The sequence below is a fragment of the Alexandromys fortis genome, unplaced genomic scaffold, assembly GCF_014885135.2.
Source record: "Alexandromys fortis isolate MF-2015 unplaced genomic scaffold, M_Fortis_MF-2015_v1.1 scaffold_158, whole genome shotgun sequence".
Taxonomy (NCBI): domain Eukaryota; kingdom Metazoa; phylum Chordata; class Mammalia; order Rodentia; family Cricetidae; genus Alexandromys; species Alexandromys fortis.
The window spans coordinates 2,777,245-2,789,575 of NW_026068039.1; the positions used below are offsets into that span (position 1 = coordinate 2,777,245).

Sequence of the window (12,331 nt, forward strand, 5' to 3'; positions counted from 1 at the left end):
CTTGAAATTTGCAGGCAAATGGATGAATCTATTAAAAAAAAAATATTAAGTGAGGGAACCCAGACCCAGAAAGATACATATTATATGTACTCACTCATAAGTCACTCTTAGACATAAAGCAAAGAAAAACCAGCCTACAGTTCACAATCCCAGAGAACCTAGACAACAAAGAGGATCCTAAGAGAGACATACATGAAGCTATATAAGAAGGAGAAAAAGACAAGATCTCCTGAGTAAATTGGGAGCGTGGGGGTCATGGAAGAGGGTAAAAAGGAAGAGGGGAAGCAAAGAGGGAATCAGAGAAAAATGTATAGCACAATAAAACTAATAAAAAAAATTTTCACTAAAAAATATCATCAAAAATAAGGAAGAAAGACCTGTGGTTTTTATGCTCTCTTTCAGTGAAAATTATTTTTTAAAATCAGTCTGACAATTTTATATAAACTGATTTCAAAATAAATGTATAATGTATGTGGATTTATTTTTTAGAAGAATATGTATATATGTGAATTTACTCACACTAAGATACATCATGTGTCAATTTTCAATTACTGTGATAAAACCTCATGAGTAAGGCAACTTCTAGAAGGGATGATTAGAGATTATGGCTCCAGAGAGACAGGAGCCCAACATTATCATGACAGACAGGGAAGCTTGGCATCAGGCAGGCATGGTGACAGAAGCAGCAAGCTGGGAGTTCACATATAAACTGTAAACAGGAAGCAGGAAGGGTGAACTGGGAATGGCTGGGGTCTTTGGACTCTCAAAGCCCACCCACAGCGATGTACTTCCTCCACGCCTCTTAAGCCTCCTCCAGCAGAACCCCCAGCAGAAACCAAACACTGTACTGCCTGAGACTATGGGAGGCATTCATTCAAATCACTACACATATAGTTTCAGAAGGCAAAAAGAAGATCCTTCAAGCTTTGAGGAAAGTAACAATGTCTTCAAAACACTGAGCATTGATCTTTAACCAGTAAGTCCCAAATGTGTTGGCTAGTTGTTTTTACTTTGGTTCGGTTTCTTTTGGGTTTGGTCAATTTGACACAAACTGAAGTCATCTGGGGAGGTGCAAGGTCAGTTGAGGACTTTCTTCTATCAGATTGGCCTGTGGACAAGATGGTTGGTGTGGGAGGACCCAATCTAAGCCTACTGTGGGTGGTTCTGTGTTATCCAAGAAAGCAGGCTGAGACCTCCTGGTCTACATAGAGAGTTCTAGGACAGCCAGGGCTACACAGAGAGACCCTGTCTCAAACATAATAAAAGAAAAGAAAACAATAAAGGAATTGGGCTGAGCAAGGCATGGAGAACAAGTCAGCAAGCAGTGTTCCTCTGTGGCCTCTGCTTCGGTTCCTGCCTCCAGGTTCTTGTTTGAGCTCCTTCTCAGGTTTCCCTTGGTGATGGATTCTAAACCATAAGATGTAATAAACCCTCCTCATCCCCAGATTGGATTTACTCAGTGTTTTATCACAGCACTAGAAAGCAAACTAAGACACCAGCCAGTTTTCCAAGTATGAGAATATGAAATACAAATATTTATAAAACATAAAATAATGTGTGGGGGGGGGATATCTACTAAAGGATGTGTTTCAGCAAAACCAAAGAGCAAATAGAAGAACAGGAAAGCAGTCCTGGAAATAGTGATCCAGAGAAGAAGGAGGGGACTCCTAGGACTCAGAGCCTGGAGGGTTTACAGCTGCAAGTACACATCTGGGTGCTGCTGCTGTGACGGGGAAGCCCACACATTGCTCAGCAGGCCAGCCATCTCCATTTGCAGCACACTTGGGGAGATGTGAAAACCCTCAGGTTTGGTGGCTCCTACTCCCAGGAACCTCATCTCTTTCATGTCTCCCTACAGAATCCGAAATGGGAAGTTGTGGGTGATATTTCTCACAGTGAGCAGCTGAAAGAGTAGGTGACACACAGTAGCCACCTGGGTGGGATAAGGAGGTGCTCTTAATGGGAAAGGCAGGGGTTCATTCTTACCTCCAGGTCATGAATGGATACAGGCTGGGTGGGAAGGCAGGAAGCAGACCTGATCTTTATGGTCAGGGGGTTCAAGTCTTGCTTTTGCTCTTCAGTCATGATAGGAACTTCTGTTTTTAAAGTCAAAAAGCAATCTAAAATGTTGGCAGACTTCTCACTGCCCCGGCTGATGACCGTTTGCCAGCCTAGAAGGAAACATACACAGCTTTAGCCCACAACAGTTAGAAGCAGGTTCTCGTCAGAAAGCTGACAAGAGCTGATCGAAAATTAACAACTACAAGGGGATCTGGAATCTTCGGTACAGGAAGGTATACTACAGACTACCAGAAGAGAAACACAAACACCAACCCAGCCTCAAAACCTTTGATTTACAATGGTGGTCTGCCTGTAAGATATACTAATGCAATAATGGCACAAAGCTTGGAGAAGTAACCAACCAACACCTGATTTAAGGTACACTCCATGAAATAGAACCTATACCTAATGCTACTTGGGTGGCCAAGAACCTGAGACTAGATAACATGGGGTGAGGATAAGACAAAATACCATTATTCTGGCACTATTGGCAGGAGACAAAACATTCCATTGAACTGGAAGCTCAGACACCACCCTCACACCCCAACCAAAGCCCCTTTGGCCTCTAATGCCCTTAAGCCAGCAGGCTAAGAAAGAAATAACAGTGTTAGGAAGTGTACTAATCCAGATCACCAAGGGAAAACTGGATTGCTTCTCCACAGTGGAGGTCAGAAAGATTATGTCTGGAGTGCAGATCTTTTAGGGCTTCCGTGTCCTGTGATGAGACATAGGGGTGGGAAATGGGAAACCACAACAACCTAATCCGGGCAGAATGACAAGGGGTATAGACAAGACCCTTCAGGAATGAAGATATGGGTCACTCTTCCAAGAAAACAGCTAAGACCTGCTGAGGTGTTTGCTGAGGGTGGAGGAATGGGTAGCAGAGAAAGGTAGTTATAAATACCAGCTGGGGCCACACGACCAGTGGCAGAAAAGAGGATTATAAAGGGCATGCATTGCGTGAGAATTGTCTGTATTCTGTCAATCATGTTTTAAATAAATGCTGATATGCCAGGCAGGAAGTATAGGTGGGAAAACCAAACAGGAAGTAGAAATGATGCAAGGAGAACAGGAGAATTCTGGGAAGGAGGAAGCTGATTCTTCCCACTCCTGCCCAGACCACTGAAGCAGCAGGATGTGATCTGCCCCACTGGAAAAAGGTACTGAGCCACATGGCTAACATAGATCAGAAAAATGGCTTAATCAAGATGTGAGAGTTAGCCAGTGAGAGGCTAGAGGTAATGGGCCAATCAGCTTTATAACTTATAGAGATCTCTGTGTGATTTTGGGGGGGGCTTGCCGGCTGTGGGGTACCGGGCAGGACAGAAAACCCCAACAAACAAACAAGCCAGCCCTCATGTTACAATGAATGTATTTTGTAAAGAATGTGCTTGTATAGCTCTGATGTGGGCTCTCTCTATATGCTGTGAATACCATTGGTTAATAAAGAAACTGTCTTAGGCCTGCACAAGGAATAGAGGTAGGTAGGGAAAACTAAACTGAATTCTGGGAGAAAGAAAGTGGAGTGGTGAGGCACCATAGAGTCACCAAAGGAGAAAACGAGCCTCTTGGTAAAATATAAAATAATATAAATGGGTTACCAAAAGATAAAAGAGCTAGCTAGCAATATGCTTAAGTGATTGGCCAAGCAGTGATTTAAATAATATAGTTTCTGTGTGATTATTTCGGGAGTCTGGGCAGCCTGAAAATAAACAAGCAGTCTCATACAACACAGATATTTGTGTTTTCTTCCCTTGATTTCATTATCATGCAATGTAACATCAATTAAGATGATATCATATTTAAGTTTGAGATACTAAAAAAAATGTCCCTCAAGAGACATTGCCATCTATTTTAAATTTATCATGTATTTTCAGTTGTACATGGGATAGTTATATCATGTTAGGAAAATGATCTGATTAAATATATAATGCATTTGTAGTTGTACATGTGATAGTTACATCATATTAGGTATAATTATGGTTAAATATATAACCTGTTTACAATTGTACATGGAACAGTTTTGTGATGTTTGACATAATTATGACTTAGTTATTGCTTTTATCTGGAAATTAAGCATGACATAAAGAGATATAATTGTGTTTCAAGTTGACAAGGGGCAGACTTGTGTTATAGAATAATCTTTTTGTACAGTGTGAAGATGACTTTCCCAAGGCACCTTCTGATTGATTTAATAAAAAGAACTGACTGGAGGTAGGTAGGCAGAAGGTATAGGCAGACATCAAAACACAGAGAATGCTTGGAAGAAGAAGGAGGAGGAAGAGGAAGAGGAGGAGGAGGAGGAGGAGGAGGAGGAAGAAGAAGAAGAAGAAGAAGAAGAAGAAGAAGAAGAAGAAGAAGAAGAAGAAGAAGAAGAAGAAGAAGAAGAAGAAGAAGAAGAGCAAAGTCTGAGGAGTCTTGAGCCATACCCATGGAAGAAGCAACATGAGAAGTTCATAGATGAGGTAAAAAGCCTTGGGGAAGCACAGAGATTAAAGTGAGTTAATTTAACTTGTAAAATTGACCAAGCTATTTATAATTAGTAACAAGTCTCTGAGTAGTTATTTATGAGCAACTGCCAGGAAACTCCACCTACAGACTTGAGATTGCCATTCTTGGTTGTCAACTTTGACTGCATCTGGAATTAACTAAAACCCAAGAGGCTGGACATAGCTCTGGGAGATTATTTTTCTTAATTAAATCACTTGACATGCAAAGATCCACTTCTACTCTGGGTCACACCTTCTACTGGCAGCCTATATAAGGACATGGAAGAAGGAAGCTTGATCTTTCTGTTCTCTCTCTCTCTCTCTCTCTCTCTCTCTCTCTCTCTCTCTCTCTCTCTCTCTCTCTCTTTCTCTCTCTCTCTCTCTTCCTGTCTCTGTCTCCCACTATGGATCAGGATGTAGTGCTTGGCTACTGCTCCAGCACCATCCTTCTTACCATGATGATAATGGACTAAGCCTCTGAAACCTTAAGTAAGCCCCCAATTAAATGCTTTTTTCATAAGAGTTGCCTTAGTCATGGTGTCTCTTCACATCAACAGAACAGTACCAAGACAGAAGCTGGTACCAGGGAGCAGGGTACTTCTGTGAAAGGCCTGACCATGCTGCTTGTTGGTGGAATGTGGACTTAGGGACTTTAGATTAGAAAAGCAGTTGAACATTTTAAGTGGCACTTAATGGGTCATACTAGTAGGAGCCTAGAAGACAGTGGTGCTAAGATAATGTAAATTATTACAGATCAGCTCAAGAAGTTTCAGAGAGGAAGAATATTAGTAAGTGGCCTAGAGACCATTCTTGTGATATTTTAACAAAGAATGTGGCTGCTTTTTTGTTCTTGTTCTTAAGATAAATTGAAAGGTTTTGGATTAATGGCTTTAACAGAGGAGATTTCAAGACAACCTAGTATTTATTGACTGTGTCATGTTTTTGCTAGTGGTCACTTTTAATACAAATCGACAATGAAAAGGAGCAAACAAGAGGAAATATAAAATGCACAGTTTAAGGAGAAAAAGAGCTAAGCGTAATGGAGAAAAGTCCAAGGCTCAAGGAGATAAAAAGCTTAAAGGAAAGCCTGGGCTAAATAGAATAAGGAATGGTTCCAATTGTGAAAATGAATTTAAAAAGCAGGGAAGGAAACCATAAAGAGATATGATTTGTGTGTCAACTTGACAAGGGGTGGGACAGAGAGCTGATACAAATGTAACTGAACAGAAGGGTCAAGTTCCAGCCTCATAAAACAGCAGAACTTAGTACCTTCAGCCACCTGGTCCTAGCTTCAGCATCAAGAATACAAGAAAGGGTTTATGGAATCATTCTCTGTTACTAAGGAAAAATGCTGAGGACAGGCATGTGTCGGGGTGTTCCTGCATGGAGGCCCAAAGAGGCCATTGTGTGAAGCTGCAAAGGTGAAGCCTGAATTGTACTGAAGACCCCAACCTGTTGGAGATACCAAAGTTATGGGATACCTGCCAAGGAAATCTTCAGAGTGCTGTGGAACCAGCCCGGGAGGGAAGTGTGTTACAGTCAGCAAAGCTGGAAGGAGTTGGAGATGTAAGTCAAGGAGAAGCAGAACTTCAAGTTTTCCCTGTTGGTTTTCAGCCTCACTTTGGTTAGGTATTTCCTCACTGTGCTCCCTTTCCTCCCTCTTAGAATGGTAATGTACATTCTATGCCATTGTATGTGGGAAACATATGATCTGCTTTTTATTTTGATTTTAAATGAAATTACAATTAGATTGCTATTGAACTTTGGACTTTTAAACAGTGTTAAGACTATGATAGACGGGCTGGAGAGATGGCTCAGTGGTTAAGAGCACTGGCTGCTCTTCCAGAGGTCCTGAGTTCAATTCCCAGCAACCAAACATGGTGGCTCACAACCATCTGTAATGAGATCTGGTACCCTCTTCTGGCATGTGGACATACATGGAGGCAGAATGTAGTATACATAATAAATAAATAAAAATCTTTAAAAAAAAAAAAAGACTATGATAGACTGTGGACTTTTGAAGCTGGACTAAATGTATTTTTTTGCATTATGATATGACTGCAAGTCTATGGAGGCCAGGGAATGTGGTGATTTGAATAAGAATGGCCCCATAGGTGCATATATTTGAATGCTTAGACTCTATTTGAGAAGGATAGGAGGTATGGCCTTTGTTGGAGAAAATATGCCACTGGGTGATGTGGGAGGTCCTTTTGTATGTGTGTTGCTAATATTGGTCAATGAATAAAGCTGCTTTGGCCTACAGCAGGACAAAATATAGCCAGGCTGGAAGAGATATGGAGAGAGAGTAGACAGAGTAAGGGAGATGCCATGTAGCTGCCGAAGGAGAAGGACACTCCAGAATCTTATTGATAGGACACAGCCTTGTGTCGATACACAGATTAATAGAAATGGGTTAATTTAAGATATAAGAGTTAACTAGAAACATGCCTAAGATATTGGTCAAACAGTATGGTAATTAATATAGTTTCTGTGTGATTATTTTAGTCTGGGTGGCTAGGAAACCAATGTGTGGTCTCTGTTTACAGCTGGGGGTGGGCTTTGAGGTTGTAAAAGCCCAATTCAGGACCCATGGCTCTCTCTTTTCATTCTCTCTGTGGATCCAGATGTGGAACTCTCAGAACTCTTAGCTGCTTCTCCAGCACTATGTCTGCCTGCATGCCACCACGCTCCCCGTCATGATGATAATGGACTGAACCTCTGAAGCTATAAGCAAACCCACAATTAAATGCCTTCCTTTATATGAGTTACCTTGGTCATGGAGAACTAAAGAGGAGAAGGGAGAGGGGGGAAAACATAATCAGGATATTTTATGTAAGAATCTATTTTCAAAAAGAGGGAAAAAAGAAATGATGAAGAATAAAGATTCATACCACAGGGAAAGCCTTTAAGAAGAATCAGAACACCAAACATGGTGGCAATCATTTGGGATCCTAGCCATAGTGGACGAGGCAGGAAATGCTCAAGTTTCAGGACAGCCTGGCCCACACAGCAAGACTCTTATTTCTGAATATCAAGAGCTGGGATGTAGCTCAGTGGTAGGGGGCTTGCCTAGTGTACCCAAAGCTGGGGGTCCATCCTCAGAACTAGAAAACCTGGAAAATACCCACAGATGGAATGTCGAATGCCAAAGTCCCAAACAAAAGTCTAAGGTCCCTAAGAGAACTAAATTTTTATCATTTTAGCTTGATTGACTAAAGGTAAGGTGCATATTTCCTGAATCACAGTGTGTACAGTAAAAAGTACGGATGCCACGCATACAGAGATAACTGTTCCAGTGTGTGGCTTCTGCACAGGTGACCGTACAGTCACCGTTCTAGACCCAAGGCATGACTTCGGTGTCTGCTGTCCATGTCCCTTCACCATACTGACTGCATTTCAAGGGCTCGGTGATTGTGTGGCTATGAGCGAGCAGACCTGAAGCCTGGCCTTCACTTCAGACAGTCCCAGGGGTCAAGCTGCAGTGGGCAGCTGAATGCAAACCAACCACCAAATGAAGGCCAGGGACACCCATGTAGGTACCTGGAACTGAGGGGCAGGCACCTCTTTAACTGTGGCCATTATTAAACAGGCATCTGAAGAGGACATGACAGGCACCTGTGGCATATACCCGACTTCCCCTCCCACCCAGTGCACGTGACAAACCATAAGGCACAACTCACAGGTGTCTGCAGCACCCTGCCCCCAGTTAGGATGGCCAAAAATGCTTCTACCCTTACCAGATCACCTGCCTGAGACAGAGCCCCAGAAGGAACACCCTGGTTCTACGTGAAAGAAGGAGAGGCGAGCTCTAAGCTGATATCACTGTCGCTTGAGCCGTGGGACACCCTTCTGGAGTTGACATCATTTTCACTTTATGGAAGGGAAACTGAGCTTCAGACAGGTTAAGTAATCGCCCAAGGTCTCTGAATTCTTACCCTGTAGAGTCAGCAACTTGCCCCGGCTGCTCCCTTCACCCAGCCCTCCACTCATCACCCCTCCTTTAATGCAAGAGTTCACCCCCCCAACCTCAGGTGATGGAGGTGGGTCTTGTAATAATAAAGAAACTGCCTCGGCCCTCATACGACAGAAAAGTAGGTAGGCGGAGTAGACAGAAGAGAATGCTGGGAAAAAGAAGCTTAGTGGAGGAGTCGCCATGATACTCCCACTCCAGACAGACGAAGGTTAAGATCCTCACTGGTAAGCCAGCTCATGGGCTACACAGAATATTAGAAATGGGTTAGAACAATATGTAAGAGCTAGCCAATGAGAAACTGAACCTAGCCGGGCCAGGCAGTGTTTGAAAGAATACAGTTTCCGTGTAATTATTTCTGGGTATAAGCTAGCCATGCGGGCGGCCGGGTGCCGGGGACGCAGCCCTGCCGCTCCTAATTTCAACACTCAGGATCTTCCAAAAGTTCCCCTGGGGACCAACTGCTATCTGCTATGATGGGATAGAATAGAAAACCTCTGGCCTAACCTAAAATGGAAGGTGTTTACCAAACAAAACAGTGTGAGTTTTGGAACAGATAATCTCAGGCTATGATTTCACGTTGGAAGCAGCAGGCCCTGAGTCAAGGCCATTCTAACTGACGGCCACCTGCAGTTGCTGTAAGGGTCAGGATTCATCTCCGCTTTCCTGGAACCACCAGCATCCGATATCTGTCCTCCCAGTGATCCGTCACCTCCCTGCCAGCCACTCAGAGTCCCTCTGTTGGCCAATCCTACACTGAACGGTTTGCACACATTGTCTTCCATGACACCTTGACTTGGCAGGTGTGTGGGTCAGTGCCATCTCAGAACGAAGCCTGCAGCTCTGCAAAATAGCCAGTGGGGGATGCATACTCCTCCTGGGAGTGAAAACCCAGAAAAAGGGTTGGAAAAGGTTTGAAGTTATTTTCTCTAAATAGAAAAGAAAGGATTGTTTTCCCCATGTTATTCTTTTTTAAAAATCACATAATTTAATCTAAAATGTATCCTGGAGGTTGCATCAAGATATATGAATATAATAGACATCTGTTCATTGTTTGCCAGAAGGCAGAAGCATAATTTATAAAACATGGAAAATCATACGAGTCAAAACAATGCAGTCGTTCCTCCACTACTGACCTGTATTGGCTGCGTGAGTTACTTAACACCGTTCGTCCTCGCTAGAAAACAACAATGATAATGAAAACCCTCTGCCCCCAACACCATCCCAAGTTCACTGGGTGGATGGACAGAAGCTTCTCATGAGAAGTAAATGATGGGACATGATGGTCCCTATAAACCACATCCTTTGGTTTCCTGTACGAGATACTTCAATAAGGACCTGTAGGAACGTAGTCACTAAAGGGTGGCACCTTATGTACCAAACAAAACCATGACAGTTACGTCCTTACAAGTTTCCTTGTACTTTGGAGTCAAACACTCCCATTGAAACCCTGACTCTACACATGTAAGCTGTGTGATGTTTCAGGGTAATAGACCTCCCTGGGCCTGCATTTATTTCTCTGTACAACTGAGTGGTTCCTGAGGTGACAGTGAAGAGGAAATGAGGGACTGAGCAAGATCTCAGTCTCCACAAGTGTCTCTCGGGCGAGCATTCTAAGTACCAGCAAGGAGCGGCATGACGGCCAGCTGGATGGAGAAGATGCTCGGCTTCCAGGCTGCTGCTGCCAGCTTCATGTTTGCTTCCTCCTCTGTCTGATACATCTTCACTTTCTTTGGGGATTTCTTCTTCACCTCTGGATCTTTTCCTTTAACTTTAGAACCAAATGAAATCAATGTTAAGAAGGGATTTTCGATGCTTCAATATATGCATTCACATATGCTGCAGAGACCCGGAAGGTTCTGGAAGCTCCTAGAAATCAAGCCTTACCTTTTGTACTGCTGTCTCCTAGGTGACAAGCTATCACCAGCTATTGGAAGCTATGGAGTGAAGGTGTCCCCAACCCCTCTGAGACGAAGGTCACCATGGTAATGACATTGTACTGTATTCCCACTGCTTAAGTCACTTGAACAGCACATAGATTGGGCTATGGAGCTGAGCTAAGTTCCAAGCCTGGTTCCACCTTCTTGCAGGAGGCGGGAGGGGCTTCCAAATCCTTGATACTCATCTGTCTAATGACAGCGGTATGTTGGGAAGAGAACGGGAACAAAGAGTAAAATGCTTAGCTCAGTCAGACCTGGTGGTGCTGCCTTTAACCCTAGCACAGGAAACAGAAGCAGGTGGAGCCACAGAGGTGAGCTTGAAGCCACCCCCGTCTACATAGAGAGTTCCAGGCCAGCCAGGGCTAGATAGTGAGTTCCAGGCCAGCCAGGGCTAGATAGTGAGACTTTGCCTTAAAGAGAGAGGGGAGGGGAAGGAGGGGGAGGGAGGTGCTTAGCTCAAGTTGGTCTCAGGCAACAGCAGCATTAGCTGTTATCTTGGGGTTCATGGCAGCCAATAGAAAAGTCTAGAGAGCCCAGGCTCGGGTACACACATGGGACAGTTGATTGGAGCCAGAGGGGGCATCTCAGAACAGCTGGAAAGCAGGGACTTCCAGTAACTGGCAGAAACTGGTCATTTTAAGCGGGTGAAACTGCAGGGCCATCCCATCCCATCTCTGAAACAAACTCCAGAACAAACTTCAGAATCATCAGGCAGGTCTCTTGAGCCTGCCTGCACTGGCGTCATACAAGGAAGATTTCCCAGGTGTTAACCACAGTATAAACTAGAAAGAGACAAGGAAATAACTTCCACACAAAGCAAGACACCACAAGTGGAGCCAAAGGATGTCATAAACCATGTCCGGGAAGGTCACCTGCCACTGACATCCATAACTAGCGGATGGTGTGAGGCCGATCATGTAAAGGAGGAACTGCGCAAGCCTCTGAAATGCTGGACAGCCACAAGGGAAGCCAAAGGTGTGGAGTCAATGTGGCTGGACACTGGAAGAGGGAGAAGGGAAGACCTTCAGCACAGATCGCTGGGGACAGTGAAGCCCCACCTAGACGAGAACAACCAAAACCAGGCACAGACAGCTGTCTTATCCACAAGTCTTCCAAGCAACGAGAACACAGTGGTCACTGCAATGGTGTCAGGGATGGCAAGCCACTTGAGAAATTCAGTGTTCCTTGATAGAATGAGGTGATGAACAGTGGTCTGTCTATCTGACAGGGTGTGCTGCAAAAGTAAGAATGAAGGTAGTGTCCTTACCTATGTGCACATGAGGAAACCTCAGAAATGAAGCTGTGCACAAAGAGCAAGCCGAAGGCGTCGGAGAGCACTGAGCAATCCCCACATCCCACAGGAATAAGAACACTGTATTATCTGAACACGTGAGAGTGGATGGGTTGGAGGAAGGAAACAAGAAAGGTCCCTCAAAAAGCAGGATGCCATGAGCATGTATACTGAATCTGTTATCTTTTGTTCCTTAAAAAAGGAAAAGGAGTTTGCATTCCCACCAGCAATGGATGAGGGTACCCCTTTCTCCACAACCTCTCCAGCAAAGGATATCATTGGTGTTTTTGATTTTAGCCATTCTGACAGGTGTAAGATGATATCTCAAAGTTGTTTTGATTTGCATGTGGCGGTTTCTCAGGAAATTCAGGATCAACCTACCCCTGGACCCAGCAATGCCACTCTTGGGAATATACCCAAGAGATGCCCGATCATATGACAGGGGCATTTGTTCAACTATGTTCATAGCAGCATTATTTGTAATAGCCAGAACCTGGAAACAACCTAGATGTCCTTCAATGGAAGAATGGATGAAGAAAGTGTGGAATATATACACATTAGAATACTACTCAGCGGTAAA

The 12,331-nt window shown here is 43.8% G+C and overlaps 1 protein-coding gene across 3 annotated transcripts in view; it reads right to left on the bottom strand.

The window, feature by feature from the left end:
- Positions 1–12,331, bottom strand: part of Cfap92 (cilia and flagella associated protein 92 (putative)) — a 61,275-nt gene that overhangs the window by 26,857 nt on the left and 22,087 nt on the right. For all 3 annotated transcript variants that reach the window (XM_050165415.1, XM_050165413.1, XM_050165414.1), the window contains 2 exons: positions 10,142–10,291; positions 1,987–2,171 (listed from right to left, as the gene is read on the bottom strand). In XM_050165415.1, the coding sequence (XP_050021372.1) occupies positions 1,987–2,171; positions 10,142–10,291 (335 nt within the window). The remainder of the gene's footprint in view (positions 1–1,986; positions 2,172–10,141; positions 10,292–12,331) is intronic.